This window comes from Arachis hypogaea, chromosome 19 (genome assembly GCF_003086295.3).
Source record: "Arachis hypogaea cultivar Tifrunner chromosome 19, arahy.Tifrunner.gnm2.J5K5, whole genome shotgun sequence".
Classification (NCBI taxonomy): Eukaryota; Viridiplantae; Streptophyta; class Magnoliopsida; order Fabales; family Fabaceae; genus Arachis; species Arachis hypogaea.
In genome coordinates this window covers 1,542,679-1,570,674 of record NC_092054.1, presented here as the reverse complement: position 1 = coordinate 1,570,674, position 27,996 = coordinate 1,542,679, and the positions used below count along the sequence as shown (strand labels likewise).

The 27,996-nt window shown below is 31.4% G+C and overlaps 4 protein-coding genes across 7 annotated transcripts; 3 read left to right on the top strand and 1 right to left on the bottom strand.

Annotated features, from left to right (window-relative positions):
* The first annotated feature begins 309 nt into the window (after positions 1-309).
* Positions 310-5,700, top strand: LOC112775417 (factor of DNA methylation 1). The gene is made up of 8 exons (XM_025819013.2): positions 310-551; positions 986-1,873; positions 2,086-2,267; positions 3,134-3,223; positions 3,677-3,964; positions 4,242-4,466; positions 4,701-4,941; positions 5,533-5,700. Exons 2-7 carry the CDS (start codon positions 991-993, stop codon positions 4,932-4,934), a joined length of 1,902 nt encoding a protein of 633 aa, XP_025674798.1. The 5' UTR covers positions 310-551; positions 986-990; the 3' UTR covers positions 4,935-4,941; positions 5,533-5,700.
* A 1,206-nt stretch (positions 5,701-6,906) lies between these two features.
* On the bottom strand, positions 6,907-8,713 carry LOC112775419 (probable CCR4-associated factor 1 homolog 7). The gene has a single exon (XM_025819014.3). It carries the CDS (start codon positions 8,023-8,025, stop codon positions 7,168-7,170), a length of 858 nt encoding a protein of 285 aa, XP_025674799.1. The 5' UTR covers positions 8,026-8,713; the 3' UTR covers positions 6,907-7,167.
* A 7,524-nt stretch (positions 8,714-16,237) lies between these two features.
* On the top strand, positions 16,238-17,943 carry LOC112775298 (small ribosomal subunit protein eS12). The gene is made up of 5 exons (XM_025818851.2): positions 16,238-16,348; positions 16,579-16,622; positions 17,153-17,444; positions 17,571-17,636; positions 17,755-17,943. Exons 2-5 carry the CDS (start codon positions 16,615-16,617, stop codon positions 17,812-17,814), a joined length of 426 nt encoding a protein of 141 aa, XP_025674636.1. The 5' UTR covers positions 16,238-16,348; positions 16,579-16,614; the 3' UTR covers positions 17,815-17,943.
* A 4,960-nt stretch (positions 17,944-22,903) lies between these two features.
* Positions 22,904-27,796, top strand: LOC112775878 (uncharacterized). Of its 4 annotated transcripts, none has more exons than XR_011877160.1 (10): positions 22,904-23,101; positions 23,345-23,611; positions 23,745-24,866; positions 25,360-25,449; positions 25,815-25,888; positions 26,332-26,383; positions 26,596-26,667; positions 26,760-26,803; positions 27,231-27,321; positions 27,399-27,796. XR_011877160.1 is itself a non-coding variant. In XM_072227078.1 (10 exons), the coding sequence occupies exons 3-10, from the start codon at positions 23,841-23,843 to the stop codon at positions 27,577-27,579; spliced, it is 1,614 nt and encodes a 537-aa protein (XP_072083179.1). In that variant the 5' UTR covers positions 22,904-23,101; positions 23,345-23,611; positions 23,745-23,840; the 3' UTR covers positions 27,580-27,796. The 4 variants fall into 4 exon arrangements, 1 of the variants encoding a protein (XP_072083179.1); XR_011877161.1 differs by having other exon boundaries at positions 26,332-26,438; positions 27,247-27,321; XR_011877162.1 differs by having other exon boundaries at positions 26,332-26,438.
* Positions 27,797-27,996: the final 200 nt, after the last annotated feature.

Below are 27,996 nucleotides of genomic sequence, written 5' to 3'. Positions count from 1 at the left end.
CCTTGATTATTATGTTTTTAATCAAAACAATTTTCTTTTTATTAATATTGGAATTATTTTAGAAATTTAAAATCTAGTTACATAAATTTTTATAATAAAATAAATGTATCCAATTCTTTTAGATATTAAAAATAATTTCCTACCATATCTAAAACTAAACAAACACTGAAACAAGTTATAATATCGAAGAATGCAAATTTAGAAAAGTCCAAAGGTCATATCAATATTCAAAAAAAGTTTACAGGAAGATGATTTCACATATTTCAAGAATAAAGGGGTTTAAAATGCATATGAAGTAACTTCAGGGGTATGGGATGCAATTAAGAGAAAGTGTTCACGAGTCACTCTACTATACAGTACACTACACTAGCCACTAGGGTTTCACTCACTCTTCAATTTCTTCTCTCATTTTCAAGTCAAATCATTTCGTAATTCGTATCCTCTCACTCTTCTCTTCTCGTTGATCTTCACGTTAACGCCGGTGGTGGTGGTGGCGGTGGCGGTGGTTGTAGTCTTCTTCCACATCGCTAGCTGTCAACAGTGACTGAGTGGTTAGTTCCAATTTGTCTTTTTCTCTTTTCTCAATTTTGGTTTTCTTCTTAATTTGTTTCCACACTCTCAATTTCCGTGATTCTATTCGTGCATGCATGTGCTATTATCACTGAGAAATTGATGTATCATATCTTCATATGCTATGCGTTGACGTAATTTATATATATAATTATGTATTAATTTTACAATGCGGGAAACTCAATTTGTGACATTATGCTTGTGCATTTGCGATGCGAAATTTTGTTTCAGTAGAACTCTATGTTTTTATGTTTACATTGTTGTACAGTTGTTCCTGTTAGCAACATTTTGAATGAGAAATTATTCTTATGTTGGTTTATACAAATTTTTTTCCTTCCTTATTTTGATGATTTCTGGAGGAAATTTTACTTGAAGTTTATGTCCTGAACTAAATGTTGTGTAAAATGATGCACAGCTCCAATGGACTACAGCTCTGAGGATGAATCGGATATTAGTGAGTCTGAGATTGACGACTATTCAGAGAAACCATATGAACAGATAAGGAGTGGAAAGTACAAGGTTAAAGCCTTAAATGGGACTCTTAGATGTCCTTTCTGTGCTGGGAAGAAGAAACAAGAGTATAAATACAAGGAATTGTACCAACACGCGTCAGGCGTGGCTAAGGGTTCTGCTAACAGAAGTGCGAAACAGAAGGCGAACCACCTTGCTCTGTGGAAGTACATGGACAATGAGCTAGCCAGCGAGGCAGACGAAGTCCAGCGTCCGCCTGCACCTCAAGCTGTCAATCAACCTCCGCAGCAAGATGAGTTGTATGTTTGGCCCTGGACGGGTATTCTTGTTAACATAAAGAGTAAAGCACAGGATTCTGGATATTGGTTGAAGGAATTTGCAAAATACAGACCATTAAATGTTAAAATATTCTTGAATGAAGGTGATACGGTTTCTCAAGCTGTAGTGGACTTCAATAATGACTGGAACGGTTTCATGAATGCAAGTGCATTTGAGAAATCATTTGAAACTGCACGTCGTGGTAAAAAGGATTGGAGTTCAAACAAGTTGCAAGCAGACACAAACATTTATGGATGGGTAGCACGGGAAGATGATTATGGTTGTGAAGGACTGATAGGGGATTACCTACGCAATAAAGGAAGGTTGAGGACAGTTTCAGATATTGTTCAAGAAGCATCTGAAAGCAGAAATAGTATTGTGGCAAACCTGGCCAATGAGCTTGATATTACAAATGAAAACATCAACAAAATGGTATACAAATTCAATGAGAAGAATTTGTCCTTGAGCAGGATGCTTGTGGAGAAAGACCAACTTCACAATGCTTTTGTTGAAGGTGTTACTACATTCTATCTGTAGCATCTAATTAATTCTTTCCTGTTTGCACGTTAATTAATGTGTTTGGCACGTGGTCTCATTATTATTATTATTATTATTATTATTATTATTATTATTATTATGCGGAATACATCGGTGTATGTTAATGAACACAAAAACAAAAACTGCATTGAAGGTTAATATTACAAAATTGTCCAATTTCTTTGATAGAATCAAGGAAAATGCAACGTCTTGCCCGTATTGAGGTAAGGAGGATATTGGAAGAACAAGAAAAGTTGAGCAGTGAGTTGGAGGCAAAAAAACGAAAGCTAGATTCCTGGAGCAGAGATCTAAACAAACGTGAGGTACTGACTGATCAAGAGAGGCAGAAACTCGAAGAGGAAAAGAAGAAGGTACTATATATGACTTTTTTAGGCTATTAGTTGTTTGGGGCAAAGCTTGTTCTTGTTGGTTGGATCTTCCTCAATTATCGATAATTATCCTTGCAAAAGTTCATTGTTTGTTTTTTTCTTTGATCTCTTACTAATATTATTGGTTTCTATTGATTTGGGTTGAGTATTTTATTTGGTAATGAACCTTATTCATGTGATTGTGGTCCTCCACCATTTGTGTTTGGACCTTAAGCAGAGATTGCCAAATTGGCAGCTTTTGTTCAGAGTCTGTAATATCTCTGTTTTGGCTGACTATATGAAAAGAGAGAGTCTTTGATTTTGATTTCCTTTAGTATTTGAGTTGAGTTGAGGAGGCACCCCAGTGACCAAGTTCATAAAACTAGAATTTCCTTGGATTCTAGTCAGGAATAAAAATAGTTGGATCGATCCATAGTGAAGATACTAATTGAGTAATTGTAACACAACTATCAAGCTCCAGTATTTCTTTAAAAATATGTTTTTAGTCTGTCCTACTTTGACCTTTAGGTAGGTCTGATCATCTTGGGCTAGATGCTGATCCAGTAATATCAGTCTAAGGATCAGCTGGTCCAGTGAGCTGGCACCATTTGCTTAGTTCGAGTTTAGTAAAAAGCATTGGTATATTCATATTCATTTGTTACATGAAGTATTAAACATTGATGAGAGTACAGCCAAATATTAATGTTTTCAAACAGGATTGTTCTCCTTCTGTAAACAATTCCCATAAGATGCATGATCTGATGTCTCAATTTCTGTTGTTTTCATCCTCTTTGTGCCATTTTACTCCAAAGCACCAGCATTTATAATGTCTGTTACAGGATTCTAATGTTATCTCTTTGTCCTTCTAGAAAGATTTGAGGAATGAATCACTTATGATGGCATCAAAGGAGCAGAAGATAGCTGATGAGAAAGTTTACACACTTGTTGAGGAGCAAAAGGTTTCCTTCTTTATTGTGCCTTGGTTATGAAAAGATGAAAGACATTGTTGCATATTTTGTTAATTGCTGAGTATTTTATTCTACTAAGGTCCAGTTTAGGTAAACAACTTAATTAAGCTCCTTTTGACAAAATAGCTTAAACAACAAATGGCTACATTAAAAGTAGCTTATAAATAAGTTATTTTGTGTTTGGGTTTTTAACTCTAAAAGTGCATATTTTATAGAAATGTGATCAAAAGTAATAGTATTATGAGAGAAGTCATTTTTTTTAACTTCTCTATAAGCTCCTAAATAGCTTCTTAGAAAATAGCAATTTAGTTTTGAAAATTGCACCAGACATTAATATTACTATTTTTTATAAGTCAAAAGCTCAAAAAAGTTACTTTTGAAGCTTCCCAAACGGACCCTAAATTGTGAATGCCCTTTTGCTGATGCGGTTCTCAAATTTTCCAGAGAGAGAAAGAGGAGGCATTGAATAAGATACTTCTGTTGAAAAAACAACTAGATGCCAAACAGAAGTTGGAAATGGATATTGAAGAGTTAAAAGGGAAGTTGCAGGTCATGAGGCATCTTGGAGATGCAGATGATGCAGCAATTCAGAAAAAGATGAAGGAAATGAGTGATGAATTGCAAGAGAAAGTAGAAAATTTGGACAGTATGGAGTCCATGAACCAAACACTCATTATCAAGGAGCGCCAGAGCAATGATGAGCTGCAACAAGCTCGTAAAGCATTGATAAATGTATGATCTTATCTACTTACCCTCTAGCAATATTTTGCCCATCTAGAAATTTACTTGCAACATGATTTATACATTTAGTGCTTTTTCTTAAAGCTGACTAACTCTTCAGGGATTCTTGAAGATAACCAAGTATCTACTACTATGCTTGCATCTAGTCATGATAAGCTATTTGCAAGAAGTTTTTCTTCCCCTTTCTGTTTGAAATCTCTTTAGATATTCTGTTAATGTGACCTGGGTAGATTGTGGAGACTAAGGTTTTTTCTGTCTTTTATTTTAGGGGTTAGAAGATATTCTGAATTCTTCTTCACGAACTAATATTGGGATCAAGAAAATGGGAGAACTTGATGAGAAGCCTTTTCTCAATGTCTTCATGAAACAAAAAAGTCTTCGTGAAGAAGAAGCTCAGACAAAGGGTTTGGAGCTTTGCTCTTTTTGGCAGGAGAACTTGAAGGATTCGAACTGGCATCCATTCAAAGTGGTCACGGTTGATGATAATCCACAGGCATGTCCTCAAGTCCTCAAAATATACTATCAAGACATGCTTTGTGTGTTCATATCATATTCATGAAATTCAATTGGATGGGCCAATTGAGAGGGTTATTTCTATATGTTGCTTTCTTGTCAGTGTCATATTCATCAAGTTATGGACATGGCATGCCATTTGTAAATGTCCTGTATTGTAGTGTCAGCATCTTTCTAGCCCATGTACATACCAAATGATGTTGTATTGATACAGGAAATTCTGAATGAGGATGATGAGAAGTTAAAAAGTCTCAAGCAGGAATGGGGAGACGAGGTACATGCAGCTGTTATTACTTCCATCAAAGAACTCAATGAGTACAATCCAAGCGGTAGATATATTGTTAAGGAGCTATGGAACTTCAAGGAAAAAAGGAAGGCTACCTTGAAGGAGGTGATCAGCTACATTGTAGTTAATCATATCAAACATCTTAAGCGCAAGAGAACATAAACCAAAGGTTAGTCTTCCGGACTTCTAGCTGCGTTTGCATGGTTGATTTATGTTTTTAAGTTTTTAAATGCAATTCATGATTTCCCATGTTATGGAATTTAGAAAGAGAATGGGTGGATAAGAAGTGGTGTCATCTATATGTGCATATACCAATTTTTAGACTCTTACCAGTGTCGGTGTGTTGAATCTTGAAAGTGATTTTATTGATGGAATTATGTTTTAATTTGGTCTATTTTGAACATTTTTTAAGCTATACTGTAATGAGCTTTTTTCTGATTCAATAACATGAAGCATTACTAAATTTGAAGGATCTTTCTATCCGAAAGTTTTTATATGAGGTGACCAAGCCTGTAACTTGGTTGAGTTGGTGACCCTGATAGAGTTATATACAGAAACAAACCCTATTCCCTAAGCTTTGTTCCATATGTTGAATGTTACTGTCATATATTCCATCTCTGCATCAATATGCCTTTGGTTTATTTCAAACAAAAAAATTCTGAAGTGTAAAACAAAATGATTATTGGCCATTGCATTTGAAATTTGTCACTGCCATTAATATGTTTCAGTTCTGAACAAATGTATAATCTTGAAATTTCAGGGTAAGGCAGCTGAGAAATCAATGATATATCAAGAGCTTGTGAATTTATGCCTTTGTGCTTGCAATAAGGAAAAAAGAACTGGACGTATAAGTTGATACAAGTGTTACCAACGATGAATTTTACATTTGTATCTGATAAACTTTATTTATAGACTTCACTCGGTACTATCCTGGTGGCACTGTATTCTTTTCTTTTCTTATCGGTCTTATTTTATGGAAGTGTAGACAAATAGAATTCCAAAATGATGCGAAAAATCAAAAGTCCATCGCCTTGTTTTAGCAGAGATAGCTGGGACTGTATTGAAACCAACATCAACAGAGCATCAAGTTGTGATTTTCTTCTAAAATTGGCGAGACACTCTTATCTCTTGGGTAGAAATTGGTAACTGTCGCCAGAAAAAAGATACAGATATCGAGGACACAAAATTGTCCATTTCTTGGAAATTTTCTAAACTAATTTCTGTATTGCTAAAAATTAAAAGGACAGATTATTTATGGCAACGAGTTTTTTAGTTTTCTAAACCAATGCCAAAGGTTCATCTCTACTGTCCCATTATTTCCATCCTTTTTCTATTCTGCAGATGAATGTTAAAAACTTAATATTGAAAACAGTCGTCATCAGAAAAATTGACTTGACAGCAAGATGATCACCCAAGAGGGATCACACCAGTTCTACTGCTACACTTCTACTGTACCAACCCAGTTAATAATGTATAAAGACCAATCCAGCAAAATGCTATGTAATGGAAACCCTTGCAAGCAAGGGTTGACTTGAACCATAAAACATAAGATAATAATGCAAACCAATGCACTGACTTCTCCTTTATCAAACATATAGTTTATACTTTATAATGAGTAGAAAAGAGAACAATTCTCACCAAAAAAAGGAAGAGAGAATATTAATATAAGGCATCCATAACAAACTTGTGTTACTATGAACCTTTCCGAGGTTTGAAGTCTCAAGCAATAGACCCAGAAAGGAGCGACTCCAACCATCAAACATTGCCTTACCTGCAGTTCTTGTCAAATGCAAACTCTTCAACAAATATCCACCAATTATCCTTATGACTAAGATATACACCAATAACCATTATCCAATTGAAGTCAATTAACTATAAATCATCATACCAAATGTAGCATAATTTCTTACACCTTGAAAACAGAAACAAACTAAAAGGAAAAGATCAAGTTGGTTTTCAGTAATACACCAGCAGAGCAACCAACAGAAAAGAGTTCTAAGTATCCATTTAATCAAGGTAAGGTAATCAAACTTGAGCTCACCTATTCTTATAGATCTCAGCTAGTAAACATGAAAGATGAATCAAACTAATCAAAAGGTAGAGAAAAAACAAGTTAAAAAACCAAAGGTATATATATCCATAACAACACCACTTATTAATTGCAAAAGTTTTTCTACAACACAAGATGTTAAGTTGTTGAAAGTAGTAACATATACACACATATCCTCAATCACAAACAAAAATTAACATCTTCTCTAAACTTTAACCTTAATTCTTAACACTTTTCCTTTCACATTCCCTCTTTTCTTCTTTACCTCACTCTAACCTTAATCTCTCACTCTTTCATTTCCTTCTTTTCTTAAATTTTTCAATTTTTTTTTCTTCCTAATCCCTCTCAATGAACATAAGAATTAGAGCTATAACCGCCACTGCCGCCGTCGTTGCCCAATCCAAACAAAACACCGGCATACTTCTCCAGCGACCCACTGAAGAAATTCTCCTTCAGCTTCAGAAAAGTGCTTGACGTAAGCAAGCTATCGGAACCGGCCTGGTGGCAAATCCCAACCCTCTCAACCTCCAACAACTCCGCAAGCTTATTCAAACCACCATGCAATGAATTGCAAAACTTCATCAAATGCTTAATATCATAAACCCTAGGGAAATACATGTTGATCAAATTAAAGAAACCAGCTTGTGTTTCTGGAAGGTTCTGGCACGTGAGAAGCTTCAACAGGTAACCGAAATCGTAACCGCTGTGGAACGTAACCCAGTGAATGGCGTCGTTTAGGACTATTCCAGAAGACATTAGAAGCTCACCGAAACGACGAGCGTCAATGCCGTCTCGGTTGTTCTTGCTGAAATCGATTCCGCTCTGGCGAAGAAGCTCGATTGAGTCGTTCGCGAAAACGTCCTCGTTGACGTTGAATTCCCGGAAGTTGAACTGCCATATGCAGCTGCGCTGGTCTTCGCCGGATGCATCGGCGGCGGGAAGGTTGCCGAATTCATCGGAGAAGGTGAGACCTAATTGGATGAGTTTGAGCATGTCCACGTTGTCCTTTAGGGTTTGGTAATGGTAGTCGTGGCTGTTCTTGAAGTTTCCGACGGGGCGGAGAACGATCCCGGGGAACTCTGTGTCCATTGCCACGTAAGGGTAGTCATCGACGATGTCGCGGATTAGGGCGAATTCTTCTTCGAGATTAGAGTCCCAAACCTCCCGGATCTGGATTGTCTCGCTCTTCGGAAGAAGCGGCATCGGATGGTGGCGGCTGCGGCGGAGGAATTGGGCATGAAACAAAGATTTGGGATATTTGACGGCAGGGGCGGCAAGGTTAGCTTAAATGGGATTTTTTTCTTCCGATTTGCGAATAGGTTCTCAATTTTCAATCTTTTATTTCCTCTGGATTATGGTTTCGGAATTGGGGGAAAATTTGGGAGAAATGATTGAAAAATTGGGGGATTTTTAGGGAAAATTGAAAGAGGGGAAATTGGGAATTTTGTGTGTGTGTGAGAATAATGGGTGGAAGGAATTCGGGGAAGGAGGGAAGATTAAGAAGGAAGAGATTTGTTGGATGGTGAAATCTCTCCCCGTTCTAGGGTTTCTTTTTTTCTTTTTTGGATTTTTGATTGCTTAGGTTTGAATTTATGAGAAGAGATAAGGGTAGGGGAAGGATACTTTGATCAATTTTAGTGGTGGGATCGCTTTTTTTTTTTTTTTAATAAAAATTGTTTTTGGGTTTTCAGTAGTTTAGTTAATTTTGTTAATTTTTATTTATTATTTTGGTGGAGGTATTATAATGGGGGAAGAATCTGTTTTGTTTGTTTCCTGAGAAAACGAAAATGTGGACAGAAGGATAAAGAAAGTTAGGAGAGAAAATGGGGCATGGATCGTTCAGTAATCACTAGTTGTGGTATGAGGTTTTCAAGTTGAACACGCTGTTTTGGTCTCCTTCTCTTCTCGTGTTTCTTCTTTACCACTAGAAACTAGAAAGCTACAACAAATAAAATAATATAAAAAAAATATTAAAAAGTAATTAAAATTTATTAGTTTTGACAATTATTTTTAATTATTTTTTTTAATTTAATAATTTAATAATATATTTTTAACTAATAATATATGAATGTTATTTTATGTGCAAAAAGATTGGTTTTGTGCATTTTATTTTAAGAAAATAGAGATATTTATATGTTCTTTGGTTGTTATAGGCAAGTTGGAGAAAAGATATTTGCATAGTAAAGTTCCTTTTATGACCTTGTGAACAAAACTTAAGATTAAATTTTACTCTTTTTCCATCGTTTTATCTTATTCGTTTGTTCTTTTAAGCTTTTATTCACATTTCATAACAACTCCCCTCCCCTCTCCCTTTTCTCATTGACGTCGACATTCCATACAAAGAGGAATTTTAGAACATCCACCTCATGCATTTATCTTTGCAATAATAAAGTAATAAGCTGTTGTGAAAAAGTTGCATTTATCGACCATCCATTGATTAATTTTTCACTTATATGTTTTTGGCACTTTGTTTTTTAGTACAAAAAGTTGAATTTATTGATTAAAGGCATAAGTACAAACAACAACAATATCCTATTTCATTTTTATACCACAGTCTTCAATTATTCAAGCTCGAATTTGAAAATTACTTACCAAATCCTATGCATGAACTATGTTTTCCAAATCTATTCTATTATATAAAAATCGAATTTCTGCGCTTAACGATGGAACTGACGTGGCATGCTCCGAAGAGTGTTTCCCAATTTAATTATTTTAACTCATTCAATACAATTTATTACCATTACTTAATTATATAAGCTAATTGATTTGATTAGATATTTAAATATTAATATAATTTATTATAATATATATTACTTAATTAATTTTACTATATTAATTATAATTTGTTATGTTAGTTAATTAATTTATTCATTTATAAAGTCTGAAATAAAATAAAGAATTTGTTGTTTATTATAATTGAATTCATTAAATTTAATTATACATCTATTCTATTATATAAAAATCGAATTTCTGCGCTTAATGATGGAGCTGACGTGGCATGCTCCGAAGAGTGTTTCCCAATTTATTTATTTTAACTCATTCAATACAATTTATTACCATTACTTAATTATATAAGCTAATTGATTTGATTAGATATTTAAATATTAATATAATTTATTATAATATATATTACTTAATTAATTTTACTATATTAATTATAATTTGTTATGTTAGTTAATTAATTTATTCATTTATAAAGTCTGAAATAAAATAAATAATTTGTTGTTTATTATAATTGAATTCATTAAATTTAATTATACATTATATACGAATTAATAATAATTTGTAAATTATTTTATATTATATATGTATTAACGAAATATTATATATGTCTTAATGTGTTAATTAAATATTATATACGTATAGAAAATAAATACAAAGATGATTTATATAATATTGATAATATTATATTAGTACGGTGATTTTTTTTTTTTGTTTTGATATCATATAGTATTGATAACGATAATATTATTATATAAACTTTTTAATATTAGTATAGAAAATTAGAAAATTATTTCTTATGGCGATCACTCTTAGTGAAATAGTGTGTCCCTTATATAATATTAATAATTATTGCTTAATTTAAAGTAATTGTATGTCGGTATCTTAAATTTATTTTTCAATAATGATCTACATAAATAAATTTAATTGAATTGAATGATTATATAAAATATTTTATATTATTAATATACTAAAATTAAATTTATTTTTCGGTACAGAATTTTATAGGTGAATTTTATACAAGATTAAGTTATTTTTTATTTTTTTATTTGTTTTATCTGTGTTATTTTATTTAATTTTAAGTAGCGTTATTTACAATTACCGTCAGTATGATATTTTATAAAATATGAAAATTAATTTTTTTATAATTTAAATATCAATGTTTGAATTAATTTTAATTTAACTTTTTTAAATTAACGTTATCTTTCATTTAGATCTTAATTAATTTAAAATACAAAAATACTAATCTACTCTTTTCTCTTTAAATAATAACAACTTTAATTTATTTACTGTCTTTTTTTCTTTTTATATTTTGTTTAGCAAAGATAATATATGGATTAGGATGGAGTTAAAAAATACTCTATGTGATACATGTTTGGCACTAATAAATTCATATGAAATAAAAAAGAGGAAAACAAAAAATTAAAGAACACTGAATTGAATGGTATAAACAGATTCATTGAAGCCAAATGTCTGTGTGTTTTCATGTCTCATCTTATTTTTCAAAGTTCAAACACATTTTGAATGTACGAATTTTAATTATATGAACTTTATTATTTCTTTTCTAGCATTCTTTAATACAAACTTCGTTTCTTTTTCTTAATTATTATTAATACTTTTATTCTTTTCTTCTCTAATTATAAATCTCCTTATAATAACTTTTTGATAGGATATTTTTTTTGTCTAATAAAACTTTTTCTATTTTCTGTCAAAAATAATTTACATTAGGAAAAAAAAGATACAAATTAAATTTTAAAATTCAAATTTAAATAAAATGTGCAAAGGATAACTATTGAATTCATTTGGTCGATTTAAACAATTTGTATTATCGTCATTGAAAATTTCAAATACTATTATAAAATTCTAGAAATTTTTATTTTATTGTTCTTAAATTATATATTATACCGTGTATTTGAAAAGTTTCATCTTTTTTAAAATAAGTGTGACATTATATACTTTTTTAGATACAATAAATGAATAATAAAGTTAAAGTGAGTAACAAAATTGATTATATAATAAGATACAAATTTTTAGAATTTCTAGCACAATTAACAAATTTTTAGTTTCAAAATAAATGTTTACTCTATTTTTTATCTTTTATTTGATTTTTTTTATAATTTTTTTTCTTTATTTTTTTAATTAATTATAATTGTAATAATTCATCATAAATTTGTGTTTGTAGAAAAAATTTATCAATCATAAAATACAGAAGACTTAACCAAAAAATTTAAAAAATATTGATTAATCACAAAATAAAAAATTATGAATTGTGCTTTAATTATGTTGTAAAATACAAATTGGGACTATTTAAAATTAGTTTTTTACCATTAATGTTAACTTCAATCATAATAAGTTAAAAAGTAAAAATTGTATATAATAATTTAATTTTATTATTTATACTACCAAAATTATTCTTTAATGTATTATATCCTATTTATTTTTATTCATTGACGATCTTTAATTGTCTATTTTTAATAAAAATTTGAATTTATTAAATTGATTTTTTTTCAATTAGTAATATAATTATTGTGACATTTACTTTGTTCAGTAATATTTTTTAATTTATTTAATCTGATTAATCATCTCTTTCTTATTTTATGCTAATTTAACTAATTAAAATTAATAAATTTCAGTTATTTTAATTCTTGCAATTTTTTATTATAATAATATTTTTCTTTTAATGTATTAATATTATTTTAATATGTATATGTCATTAATAATAATAATTTCATTTTAAAGTGATATTTTATTACCAATATATATATATATATATATATATATATATATATATATATAATATGTTTAATTATAGAAAATTTACTATTTCTTTATACGATTAGATTAGACATATTTATATTCAATTTATTTGATTATTTAATTAAAATTAATTATATTAAAAGATTAGATTAAGATTATGGTAGACTAATTATATTGTTATTAATTAATTATATTAAAAGATTAAGATTATGATAGATTATCATTATTTTATTATTTTTTATTTTTTATATTAATTCAGATGTTTAGCTTCTTTTTGTTATTATTTTTTATTCTCTTATTCTATGTGTTTATTCCCATAAATCTTGCTAAACTAAATAAGGTACTCTATAACTCTTTTTTATTCTTCTTTTATATACACATAAAATTTATTAAATTATTTCTCTTCTGTCTAATAATTTTGTTTCTCTTCTATTTATATTTCTTTCCTTCAATATTTTATTGGTTCTTATTTTTCTAAATTTTATTTTAATTTATGTATTTGTTCTGACTATACCTAATTTTTTTTATTTATATGTGTAATATACATTTTTACATATGTTATATAGAAATATGATTTGATTCCATTAACTTGCCAAATTTTTTTAAAAAATCTAAAGCTAAAGCACAAAAATATATTTATAGATATTTTACTTTAATTTTTTAACTAAAAAATATAATATTTTTGTCATATTTGTTGGAATTCTAAGTTAAATATGAATATTAATTTTTGAAATAAAATAAATATATTTTAAATTTTTTGCACCTAAAAATAATATTCTATCAATGTTAAAATTATTTAGATGGATAAGTAATAGTGAATATAGAATTATTTAGGATGGATAGAACTAAGTACATTTTTTTATTAAAAATACGAATTTAAAAATATTATATTCAATTATCAATAGTCAACCTCTCATTGAACCATTGTATTTTCAAAATATTTTTGAAAAAATGAAATAGTTTTAGGTGTATAATTTTTGTAAAAATTTAATTAATTTAAGATATTTATTATCATTGTTTAAAAAAGTAAATTGAAATAACAATTTAATATTTCTACTCTTAAAATATTATTTATTTATTTATTTAGCATTCTTTATCATCCAATGATCACATTAATATAATTTAATTCAATAAAATTATTTATTATCATTTGATTGAATAAAATTTCTATTTTAGTAGAAAATTTTAGGATTTCTCAACCTCAAGATCATCCATGTTAAAGCATTAAAAAATATAACTAAGAGCGCGAAAGCGTCTCTTCATTCGAGAGTATGATTGAGATCAGAGAGCTTGGCTCTTGTGGTTCTTTGATCTTCGTCAACCAAAACCTTCTGTATTTCTGAGAGGGTTGAATCACAATTTTACTGTGGGAAAAGAGCTACCAAGACAAGTTTGATGTCTTGAAGACCAAAATCCTAAAGTCATTATTTATATTTGAGTGTGACACTCATTAAACCATAAAACTCAAATAAAATAGTATCTATGATTTTAATCTCATTTATCCAAATCAAAAGTAATAATGACTTATTTAATTCAACATTTATGACAATAAATGAGATCACTGTTATATAAGTCATTTAATGTGAAATTACTTAATTTGCGATTATAATTAATATATGTATTGTCCATAAATATATTAAGAAATAATAATTTCCTAACAATCTTCTACTTCGGTTATAAATATATATTTTCTTGAGATAATCGCCTCTTATAAATTTTACGCGCAAATCTGAATGTTATTTCTCTTATTATTACTTTAATAATCTGGTCTATCTCATATATTAGTTATGAAATTACTAAAACTTTTATCACATTAGTGTCGCAACAAAACCACGATAATCCCATACTAAAATACTCAACCATATAGATCATATTTGGATGAGAAAATTCAGAAATTACATGCAAAAATGATTTCATACATGTCTATTTTTAACTTGAATAAAAATTCTATTTTATTCGGTGACAGACTCAGATGAAATTGCAATGGCAACATCCGGACTCATTACGACGGCGACTAAGTGATGAGTCTGTGGAAGAAGAAGAGAAGAACTTAACAGATTCAGATTTACCTAGAGAAAAGGGACTCGGTAGGAGAAAGGTGGCGACGGGCTCAACAGCGACGGTAACGGGATGAGCAGCGATGATGACATGAGCTGTGAACAGTGACGGACCCAGAAAAATTTAGTAATGGAGGCAAAAATATAATAAAATTTAGGTATAGATATTTTTTTTTTGCTTCCCACGATACTCAACAAGTTAAGAACTAATCTGTCATGAATTTGAATTTCATTTAAGAATCTATAATTGGCCCGCAACGAGTTGCTATACATACGAGACGGAATTCGAACCATCAATACTTACTTAAGCGGACGACTAAGTTGATTACTTGATCAATCCAAATTAGTTTAGATATATTCAAAATTTAAAATTAGAACTATCTAATACATATTGATAAGAACTAGAAATATACACACAATCATTATTATAATATTTAAAATAATAAAAATATAATTTCATACACATAGTATAATATTTAAAATAAAAAATATTTATAAGGATTTTTTTTAATTTTTAACATGACTAAATATTATTTTTTTATATATATTTTTAAACAATTATTTTACTTTTTATTATCTCATATTTAATTGTCAAATCTACCTATTATAATTTTTATAGTATGAATAAATTTTTTAACCAAAATAATTACAATATATTAATATATAGATAATATATTTTTTCATCTTAGACAATTTTTAAAAAATCACTAATAATTTAAGTTGTATTTAATTAGAAAACTAAGTTTTAATTTAATTATTAATTAATTAACTAATATAATAAAATTAATTATCACTATTTTTTGAGTTTATTTATTTATTTTTCATACTAAATCAAATTTAACAATATAATTATTATGTGTTAAGTTTAACAAAATATTTTTTAACATAAAATACAAAAGAACTATTTATATTTTATTTTGAGACAAATATAATATAATAAGTGGTATATATGTATATAAATATTAATTTAAAAAAAAAAATTTGTGGTATTAAACGTAGGTCCGTCCCTTGCTATAAAGGAACATGGGAGTTGTGAAGGGGTAGATGGCGATGGACTAAGCAACAAGGATGATGGGAGCTATGCGGTTTTTTGTGAAGAAGTCGAGAAGAAGAAGATTCTGGGTGAGGATGACTGAGTTTATCTTGCATGGCTATAGAGTATAGATTGAAGTTATGAATCACTGAATCTGTGATGTGAGGCAAATCCTAATTCCTAAAAAGTGTTTATATGTATTATGTATATATCCGGGGCAGGTACACCCTAAACCCGACCATACCTTGTCCTGAGCAAAATCTGCCCCGACTCGGGTCAAGTTATTACCCTCTCCATTCGTGTATGGACGGATTGGATACCCGCGTATTTGGAAACTCCTGCTAAGTCTAACCACGTATTAATACTCCATTTATTAAGGGTTTATCGCTAGCCAATGGATTGCTATATACACAAGGCGAGATTCGAACTCCTAATAGTTGTTTAAGCGGACGAGTGAGATGATTACTTAACAAACTCAAATTGATAAAGACAAATACTAATTATTTTTAATATTTTAATATTAAAAATTCTCAGAGTTTGATTTTAATTATAACTTTGTAAAATATTTATAATAATTACTATATATTATTTAATTTTTTAATAAATTTTTTTATATAATTTTATGTATTATCCCGTACAAAATACGGGAACATACACTAGTTAGTACATGTAAATATTGGACCTTCGTGGCTTTACATCTCAGTATCTCACCGTTCAGATCACCAAACATTTTTTGGAAAAACCATACGACAAATTTTTGTTGGGCCGATGCACATTAAAGTCCAAATTATAGAATGTAAATACCCAATAACAGGCCCAACGCAACCCAAAAAAATAAAATAAGAGTGGTAAGTGATTAGGGTTTTTGGAATATAAGAACCCTTCTTCTCTGCTCTATGCCTCGTTAAGTTATCTCACACTCCCTGCGACCCTTTTCGGCGGCTTCATCGTCTTCTATGTATTCCTCTCTCTCTCTCTCTCTCTCTCTCTCGCATTCTGTTCTGTAGTTTCGATTTTTGGTATGAGCTTTTTGCTAGGGTTCGGATCACTTGCTTCTAGTTTCAATGTTAATACCGAAATTACCAAAATATATTTGTTATTTTCTATTTAGAGTTTCTGAATGTTGCTTCATAGCACGAGATCTGATTTCCTGTATATTGTGTTTGTCTTTTTTTTCCTTCTGTGCAGTGAAGGAGAGCTTGTTCTTTTTAGCTATCATCAAAGATGTCAGGGTATGTTCTACTTTTTACTTTCATTTTTTTCAAAATAAAAAGTATGATTATTCGTTATGACAATTTTATAGGACTAGAGATTCGTTTAGGAAAATAGCTATCATGATTTTGTTTCGTTTACGAATTACATTGTCACTATTGAATATAGGATGAACTAGTTATTCTTTATGTTATCATCACTGTATTTCTGTCAATCCAACTTAGTGAATTGGCTTGAAAGCTCTCCGGATATTTTGACAATTATATGCATTACATTATAATGATTACATTAACAAGGAAGCATAGTTATTTGGTTCAAATTAAGAATTTACGTAGTTAAGGGTTTTTTTATCATTAAGTTTCATGATTCTGTAGTTCTATCAATTTAGCTAGATCCCTTATAGAGAATTGTCTTGAAATCTCCACATTATTATGCTAGTCTTATGTAGTTTGATGTTTATTGATAGTTGTAGGTTGTAGATTTTGTATTTCTTGAGCAACATAGTAATTATACTGCTTATACCCATTCTTATGGTATTTTTTATTTGCAGTGAAGAAGCCCCAGTTGTGGCAGCTGAGCCAGCAGCTCCCGCCATTGGTGAGCCAATGGATATTATGACTGCCTTACAGCTTGTGCTCAGGAAGTCACTTGCTTATGGTGGTCTTGCACGTGGCCTTCATGAGGGTGCTAAGGTTATTGAGAAGCGCACCGCACAGCTTGTTGTTCTCGCAGAGGACTGCGACCAACCCGACTATGTCAAACTTGTCAAGGCCCTTTGTGCTGAGCACAATGTTAGCCTGCTGACAGTTCCAAGTGCAAAGACCCTTGGAGAGTGGGCTGGTGTAAGTGTCACCGATGCAAAATTGTTTTACTTTCATTATTTTGTACAACACTAAATTCTGTCAGTTTTTTATTTCTACCCTCTTTTCAAGTCTTCTCTTGATTAATTCTGTTGGTCCTCCGTGCAGTTGTGCAAGATTGATTCAGAAGGAAAAGCCAGGAAGGTGACTGGCTGCTCTTGTGTTGTTGTGAAGGTATGAACATAGAAATTTCAATGTTTGATATCATGTTTGGGTTTGCTTTCATGAAAGTAAAAGATTTGCTATGGCTTCTTGCTTTGATTTAATAATTGTTTTTCTATAATCTCCGCAGGACTTTGGCGAGGAACATGAAGCTTATAACGTTGTCCTTCAGCATGTGAAAGCTCAATGAGTTGCACATGATACATAGTTTTGTGTTTGGCTTCATTTGGGACTTGTTTCATGATAATGAATTTTGCAATGTAGCTGGAGTATCTATTTTAGAGATTTTGATTATTTAAAGTTTGACTATGTTGCATTACCCATTGCTTTTACTTTTAATTTATTTACATACTTCTTTTGCACTTGCAGTTAATGAATCGATCAAGGGAAATTAATATTAGAGGGTAATCCTTTAAAAATATAATTTTATAATGTACTGTTTTTTTTGCCTACGGTACTAAGTTTTGGATAGACTAATTTTTAACACTTAGATTGAACGATATTTTTGTAGTCTAAAGTTATTTTCTGTCACTCTTACTCTTTTGTGCCCCTTTTTCCACAGAGCTGAATATAGAGTTTTAAATTTCCAATATTGTTTTCTCAGAACAAGTACGTAATGAATTGTCGATGTTTCGAAATTGCAAGGTATAAAATGCAAAAAACAAAAGTAAATCACTAAATCGCTATTGAATTCTTTATTAATTCCGAATCACCTGCTAGTCCTGATAAATTTCTTTTATATAGATGTTCTTAATTCTTTTTGTTTTTTCCCTTCATGTATGTGAATGATAGTGTTCACTGGACGCCCATGAATCTAGTTGGTATCGTGTGGGTGGTCTCACACTCCCACCCTCGTGTGTGGTACTAAATTCTCATTGTCATTTTTATTTTGAATTGAAAATATCTACACATATGAAGTTATGGTTGTATCTGTTTTAACCTTTATGATTAATAATTATTATCTACAAAAAATATTATATACACATAATGTAAAAAAGCTTATATAGACGATCGATAGCCCAAGCAATACATATAATGTAATGTAACATTGTAACATATGTTGTATTATTTTTCTTTTGGTGAAGACAAATTTAGGCTGAGATTAATATTGACATTGCAATTAAAATTGTTTTTTATGTTGTTCTTACTTACTACTTGTATGGGTAGAATTAAACTATTAAAGTGGTAAATTATAATAACAATATAAGTATTAACTGATAACATAAAATAAAATTTATATTGGAAGTCTTAAGAATTGGACTACAACTTAAAAAATTGAAACAACTATTAAGTTTCATACACAAATTATTAATTATTTATTATTATAACTAATAAGTTGACTAACAACTTCTTGTTATCAATTCTAAGTATTGTCTATAAAATGCTCGTAATTTTTCTTTTCTATAAAATATTTCTCTTTTTGATTTGTACAATGTTATTTCATCACAATGTTAAATCAGAAAATTTGATAGTTTTTATCATCATGTTTATTAACACTTGCAAGTAGGGATGGCAAAATTTCCTGAAACGTGAAATCTCTGTGGAAACTGCTCCAAATAGAGATACGAAGGCCGAGAATTTTTTTCATGGGAATAAAGATGGGGTAAAATTCTTTCGAAATAGGCGCATGGATTCGAGCGGGAATTCCTGCCCCGTCCCTGCTAATATCGAATTATTAAATTTATTTAAATATTCTTAATAATTTATTTTTAATGTAAATTTTTTAGTCATTTCATATAATATACATATATTGAAAAACCTAATCCTAATTTAAAAAAGGGTAAAATACTAAATTAGTCCCCTACATTTGGGCATAATCCTGTTTTGATTCTTAAGTTTTAAAGTGTCCTATTTGAATCCAAGAAAGTTTCATTTAGTTTCAATGTAGTCACACCGTGAGGTCAAAGTTAAATAATTAACGAAATGTCCTACATGACAGCAGTACAAGAACAACGCCGATAATATGGAGAATAAGTACAAGCTCAAAAGATACAAATCAACAGTGGATACATCAATACATTTATTTATCATTTTTCTTACAATTTAAATGAAATATTTTCTATAGAACTAAGGAGAATGATAAATAACTGTATTGATGCATCCACAGTTGATTTTGTGCCTATGGAGCTTGTACTTCTTTTTTTAGATTATCCACCTTATTCTTGTACTGCTGTTATGTAGAACATTTCGTTAATTATTTAACTTTGACCTCACGATGAGACTACATTGAAGCCAAATTAAACTTTTTTGGATTCAAATAGGACACTTTAAACCTTAAGAACTAAAACAAAATTACGCTCAAACGTAAGAAACCAATTTAATACTTTATCCTTTAAAAAATGTCCTCATTTCTTTCTATAACACTAACAATCTAACATTGTACAGTCTTATATTTCCGGTCTTTTCTCTCCACTTGTATGGTGTATTATTTTATATTTTTGGACTTTTAATCTTAGATAATACTTTATTAATATGTTATAATAATATTGTAATTTTTTATATTTTTTATTTTTTATTAAAATTTTAATATAAATTATTAATATAAAGAGATAGAAAATAAAATTCTCACAAAAAATGAGGTCCTAGAAAAATGGAGATAAAGAACAATATTTTCTCACGACAAAAATCGAAACAAAAATGAAAAACAAATCTAAGGACGAAAACGGAGAGCAGAAAGATATACCCGTTTCCGCCCCCACTCTACCCGCTGCCATCCCTACTTGCAAGCTCATAGTTCAGTTAATCAACGATTGTGCTAGTTTAACTAAAAGTTTCAGGTTAAAGTCCTATGTTAACATTTAGAATCTAGAACTTTGAAGTACGATTGATCCTATCTAACTCAAACAAGATTACTTTGGATAAAATAATACTTGTGATTTTTCACTAGCAAAAGCTTATGTTCATTGACATATTTACCCTTCTGCATTTGCCTATCAATGATACATACTTGCATCATATCCTCAGAAGTGTTTTCTTAAGCTAAAATGTAACAATTTCTTCATATTTTGAGTTTGAATTATTGCACAAAAGACAAAACCAATCCATGTTGCACACATTAGTTCCAAAATTGTAGTTGTGTCAGCACAACAGATTGCATCAACCAAAAGCAACTGTTATGCTCAACAGGTGTTGAAATTAACAATAAGGGCAAAGTTGTAATTCCATGATAATGACCAAACCATGGTTCAAGTTCAAGACTTTCATGGTTCATCAACTCACCAGTCATCACTAGCCTCAATAGTCAATTACCCCCAAAAAAAGATTCAATAAAAGCATTAAAAGGTTGCAATTATAGAAAAGAAAATGACCCTTTTATGATTTTTTTTTTGAAGTAACCACTAACCACAATAAAAAGTTTGTTTTTTTTTTTTTTTTTTTCAAATCCTTGTAAACTGTAGTTTATGGGATTTCAAACCCAGAAACTCTAAACACATATAAAGACATGGGCGAAATCAAAAACTGTTTCTTTTTTGCGTGTTATGTGTACGTGTTTGTGTTTGTGTTTTTTCTTTTCGGTTGCATGTCAAACACTTTGCTACAAACCCCTGAGCTGTGTTAATTTGATTTGATAGCTTAGGGCTATAAATTTGACCATCCCAGTTACTGTTTTTCAGTGACTTTGTATTTTGTGATCACAAAGAGAATGGCATCCACTAATGAGACTGAAAATCTGGGTGAGAGTGATACTGTGAAGAAGCTTAAACATGTCGGGAGGAAGCTTCTCAGATGCAATGTTCCTGTTGATGAGCTTCTTGAACTGCTTGATGTAATGTCTTCTCTTCCCTTTTCCTGAAATATCTATATATGTTTCTGTTTCTGGTTTGTTTTTGTGTCATGAGTTTTATTTTGTTTTCTTAATTGATCATGGATTCCTTGTTAAGCTGAATGATTGCTTGTTGATTGGAATTTTAGTTTCTGGTGTGAGTTCTTGTTTTTGTTGTAATTATCTGTCTATCTCACAATTTGAACATTTGTGTATGTGTGTGTGTGTGTGTTTGGGAGTTCTAACATCAAAAGGATTAGTACATGCAAATTCTTGATAGTTTACAAAAGAAATTGAAAATCATCATTAGTATGATTGGTTTTTATTTAACTAGCATTTGCCCTTAAGATTTGATGGGGTTAATCTGTAATGGGTTAACCCAAAGTGGGTGTTTTCTTCTTCCAAAACTCCTTTGGAGGTTCAATGTTTGACCTTTGAGATTTCAAATGACTCACTATGCACCGAAATGTAGATGCTTAATAGCAGAGGTTTAATTTATGCTAGTTGGAAAAACCAAGTGGATTTGAGTAATGATGTGAATTCGGAATATAGTCATTGATCACAATGATTTTTTTCCCAAGTTCAGAACAAATTTAGACAACACTATCACAAAAAGTGTTCCATTGCCATGTAAACTGATTTCATTATTGGTTTTTGGCTTTGTAACTTTCAGAATCTGGACCTGATACTATCAACAGTCAATCAATTACCAAGTGAGCCAATTCAGGAAGCACTTGTACCTTCCATGAAAGCATTGATTTCTGATGAACTTCTAAGGCACACAGATGAGGATGTTAAGATTTCGGTTACATCTTGCATTGCTGAGATTACAAGAATTACAGCCCCGGATACCCCTTACGACGATGAACAGATGAAGGTACTGATTGATTTTAGTCTGATGCAATTGTCATTTTTCATTCAAACAACTCAGGCATGCTGAATACTATAAACTATATCAAGACTTTTTTTTTGTAACCACACGAAATCTTTCCTTTTCGTGTGAGCAGGAAATATTCAACTTAATGGTGGCAGCTTTCGATAAATTATCTGATATATCTGGCCATTATTATGAAAAGGTGCTCTCGATACTCGATAATGTCGCAAAGATCAGACTATGCTTGGTCATGCTGGACCTTGAGTGTGATAACTTGATTATTGAGATGTTTCAACATTTCTTGAGAATTGTAAGGTTGGATGTTAGAACCTTCACAACCTATTCCTGTCACACCTTTAAGGGTTCCTTTGCAATTGGATTATTACTAACTCAAGATATTGTTTGCTTAATTTAAAGGTCGAACCATCTGCAAGATGTAATTGATTCCATGGAATTAATAATGACTCTGGTATTGGATGAAAGTGATGAAGTTTCGGCAGACCTTCTTAGACCTCTATTAGATAGTTTAAGAAAAGAAAATCAGGTAATATTAGTGCAATATGTCAATTTCATCTCGTATAATTTTTTTATTTTCACTCTTTTATTTAACTTGACAAATGAGATTTATTTTATTTTTCCCAGACAATTTCTCCTACTTCTTGGTCACTGGCAGAGTAAGTAGTTACCAACAGTTCGGTTAAGCTTAAGCCTTATCTTTTGAGAGCAGTGGAGTCCTCAGGCAGAGCTCTCAATGAGTATGCGCAAATTGTAACTTCTATTTGCCAGAATGAATCTGAATCCTCCCGACACGATCACTCAAACGAACACAATAAGGAAGTGGTGTGTCTTACTTGTTCCATGCAATACTCCCCAATAAACTAAAAATTACAATATGAACTGTGTTTGTGATGCAATGTATTGGAAACATAAGAAGAGTCATTTTCTTTCTCAAAAAGCATATGCTTGAAACTCAAGTAGTAAACAAACCACCACAATGTCACATTTGCACTGTTCATATTTGTCCTCTTGCTGCAACAAGTTGAGGTAAATTGAAGTTGGAATTGGTTTTGTTGCATGCTTCAGGTTCAAGCTGTCGAGAATGAGCCTGATGTACCCAAAGATGCAGACGAACAAGCAACAACGGCAACAACTGAGATTGATGCAGAGGAACAACCAACAACGGTAACAAGTCAGATTGATGCAGAGGAACAACCAACAACGGTAACAAGTCAGATTGATGCAGAAGAACAACCAACAACAGTAACAGCTCAGATTGATGCAGAAGAACAACCAGCAACCACAACAACTAAGATTGATGCAGCCAAAGATGCGGTTGAACAGCTCTCTGACGTAATTATCCTGTCCCTTTTCAATAAATTATTCAATTCTTGAATTTTTGTTTTCTACCAGCACTTGATTCATTAATCAATCAACATTAATTCAATACTAAATAATGAAAGCATGAAACCTTATTCTTAATCAGGTGAACAAGGGGCTCAAACCAGATATTACTTGTGAGAGAGGTGCCGAGATTATAGAAGAAACAAATTTAAATATAATAAGTGCCCATGGTTCTACCATGGATGATCAAATTATCAAAGAGTCCGGTTCAAAACGGAAACCACATCCTGATCATACTAAAAACTCCAAAAGTAGTGACACACAGGCCAATTCAGAAGCAGGAAATTTAGATGCTGTTAAGGAATCAAGATCAGAAACTCATCCAAATACCAGGTCGATTAAGAGGGGTCGTAAGCCTAATTCTTTAATGAATGCTGAGGAAGGCTATGACCATTCCTGGATTCGTTCAGGAAAGAAAACTCGAAAACTGACTTCATCTAAAAAGAATGGTAATAGCAGCTCTGTTTCTCTGCTTCCTGAGGATCCTACATCCCAAAATGATGAAATGCAGTCAAAGCCTGAAACTGCAAGCGAAGCTCAAGCTTCTCAGCTGGAAAAAGAGAACACTCCACAACCTGTTCAATCCAAAAAGACTCGCAATGTTAGCCGAGATTCTTCACCGAATGAGAATCCTGCTTCCGGCAAGGAAAATGTGCCATCAAAGCACAAAGATACCTGTGAAGGACATAAAGTTTTAGCTTCCGAAACAAAAACTGATAATAATATTGATGTTAGTGCTCCTTCACCAAATCCTAACTTACCTGATGGAAGCCGCCGGAAAAGGGGCCGACCAAGGAAAAAAGTTAGCACAGGGAATCAAGATGTTGATCCAAATTGTTTGTCAAAGTCAATGAAAGACAATTCAAGTCCTCAGCCAGAGCGAAATTTTTCAGAATCTCCTAATGATAAGTTGAAAAAGGAATCTGAAGTAAGGAAAGATTCTGAAGTAAAACCTCATACTTCAATTAGGAAAATCAAATTCACTATGAAGAGTGATAAGAAAAATGCTGCGGCTCCCAAATCAGTAGTTGTTGGGATGGAACCTAAGGTTCCTTGTGAAGATGATCAGAAACAAAAGTCTGCTGTAAATGTTGAGGTGGAAAATAGAGAAGAGGACAAACCCCCATCCCAAAAAGAAGCTAAGAAAAGGAAGAAGCTTAAATCTACTGCTAATAAGGATCTCGACAAATCGTCTGCTGATGAGGTATTGCTAGTATTCTAAACATTTTTTCAATGTGATGCTTACAGTTTAAACATTTTAAAGTAAGCTCTTATATTGGACTAAAGTCCTTATACTATGCTAATATTTTTCAACCAAATCCTTCTCGTGTAAAAATTTCGTAATCAAGATCTTATGCTGTACAAAAATTTTCAGGAAAATGGTAATTTATCATCCATGACTATTACATGAGCTTGATTACAAAATTTTAAACTCAAGGATCTTGTTAAGATATGCTTCTATGATATAGGCACTTGATTAGATATATGTAACGCGTATAGAATATACTAATCTGATTACAAGTTTTAACTATAAAGACCTAATTAAAAAATGAGTGACATTGAAACGATAAAGACTTTCACTAATATAGCCTTAGCCTTTTTTTACATTCTTGTATAACAAAATACAATATTCTAGTATAATATCCAACCTAAGATATTTTCTCTTTTCGGGGGATCATCTTGTCTCCACTTTATAGGAGCTAATTACAGGATTTGCAAGTAAAACATTAAATGGAGTTGAAAAAACCCCTCAAACAAGGCTGACAAGAAGGCATGCCAAAGGAAAGGTAAATGCATGTAATTGAAATCTAGTGGAGTAATTGAAATTTCAGTTTCTTTTTTTTTTTTTTTTCCCATTAAAAAGTCTTGAGGTGTCCCATTTCCTTCAACTTTTATACCCTGATATTCTTTTTTGCCATAACCTGGTCCTGGAAGATCCTTAAAAAGCGACACTCATTAAGGATATGTGCCAGTTCCAACAATTACTAACATTGCTGAATACCAGCAACAAAAATTTCTTCCTGGCTCCATACCATTAGTTAATGATATTAGTCATCATAGTTTGAATCATAAACTTATTTCAGTGTTAACAAAAAACAAAGTTTCCTTATTCATCTCCTGTCAATTGCTGTTATATTCTTTTTTACTTCAGGAATCGAAAACAGTTGACCTTGTCGAACCATTGCCTGGTAATAAGATCATGGTCTGGTGGCCAGCGGACAAAACGTACGTATTTCAGTCTTCTTACCAACTGTGGCCTTTATTTCTGTTTTTTTAGAATCTGAATAGATACTATGTAATTATATTAATTTGAATTTAGAATTTGGGAAAACATGAAATTCATGCAATCTCTATCCTCTCTTCCATCTCAGCAGTTATGATGGTATATGATGCTGTAGTATGTCCATGCTTGTGAACTATCAATTTAGGATAATGCTAATACTTAGAGCAAAAAATGCTATTAATTATCGAAGGCTTCGGCATGGAGTTCCTATGGATAGTGAAAAAATACAGTTTATTGTTGATGGAAAAAGAAGACACTATACAAAAGGAGGGTGTAATTGTTGTGTGCAATATCATTCCTTTTCTTACTAGCTCTTAGCTTCTTCACTAAGCTCTCTTATTTTCCATACATATAATTGATGCTCTTATAAAATTCTTTTCTTCAGGTTTTATGAGGGGGTTGTTGAATCTTATGATCCTGTCAAAAAAAGGCACACGGTGAGATGGTTGCGATTGGTCTTATTTTCTTTGTTGATGCATCTTCTTTGCAGATGTGAGCTTTATACATTGGCAATTTTCCATGTGCTTCTTTGGAATCCACTATGCTTGTTATTCTTTAAACCTCAATGAATGTTCACTGAAATTGATAGATTTTGTTTGCAATTAACGCTCGATGACATGATTATATCTTTGCTATGACTTTTAAATAGGTTTTGTATACCGATGGAGAAACCGAAAGATTAAACCTTAAAAAGGAGAAATGGATGGCTGCTTCTGCAGAGGTGTGTATAAAGCTTCAGTGCCTTTTTCAGTTATTTTTCGACATGTTTGATTTCATCAATTTAATACATGCATAGTTACATTATGCTACCAGGTACAAGGACTTGCTCTTCAGAGACTCGCCGAGGCATCGGATACGTAAGTATAATCCGGTCTGTTGAATCTGTAGTAGAGACTCGTCGTGTTAGATACTTCATGGATACTTTTACATATTTCTAGCTATACTTTATTATTTTTCATACTAGTTTTTAAACTTATTTAGAGTATCACATGATTACATTTCTCTTTTAGTTATAAGTTGTGTTTTATGTTAATTATTTTAGCAAATTTGTATAGATATATGGTATGTTCTTAATGTTGTTGTGTCTTGGTATCGTCTATGTATCTCGTGTCAGTGTCCGTGCTTCATATCTGGTATACTGTTTCCTGAAGGGAAGCTAGCATAATGCGGTTGCGCTCTCGCTCCTACGACTTTGTGAACTTAGATGCTTTGTGATTATTGTTGATGTAACATCTCTTCATTATGTTATTTGAATCCTGATATCTTAAGCTTATTCTGTTGAAGTTATTGTAATGTGCAGAACACAAATGAACAACAATGAGATATCAAAGTTGGAGTTGGCAAAGGGTGTAAAAGTCAACTCTAAAAAAGCCAGGTTAGTCAACTTGGGATTAACAAAAGGAGCATTCCTTCATTTGTATCCTTACTGAAATACTCTAATGGATCAAATAGGGGAAGACCTTGTGCCGGCACCTCGAAATCGAAATCTGTAAAATCAGTGATTCTGTCTGCACTCGACAAATCGAGTCCGGCTGATGATGCCCCGGACCATCCGCCGGCCGGGAACACAAAAGCCAAGCGATCAAAGATGGGTTCCGAGCTCAGAAAGAAGCGCAAGATGCTTGAATTTTGAAGTAGGAAATGTGCCAAGAAAATGTTACAAGCCTTAATGTGATATAATGTAGCTAGCTGTGTTTATGTAAAATTTGTAAGTTAAATCTCTTTTTGCTTCTTATTCAATCTCAAGAACTAACCTTGCTAACCAGATAGTTTAAGCATATTTTGAGGGAGGTTTATGTAAACATGTTTTTATGTGTATAGTATGATGATGTCTACTATTTATGCTTCAAGGGTTTGTTTTGGAAGGAAGTATAGGCTTATTTCTTAAAGGTTAATTAGGTTAATTAGTTTGGAGAATAAATGGCAATTTGTACCCATAAAAGATGAATACGCTGATATATGTACCCACACTAGATTGAAACTAAATTTGTACCCACGCAAGATGTCCTCCGTGTGACAAAAGTACCCTACGTGGCACTCCAACCCTCTA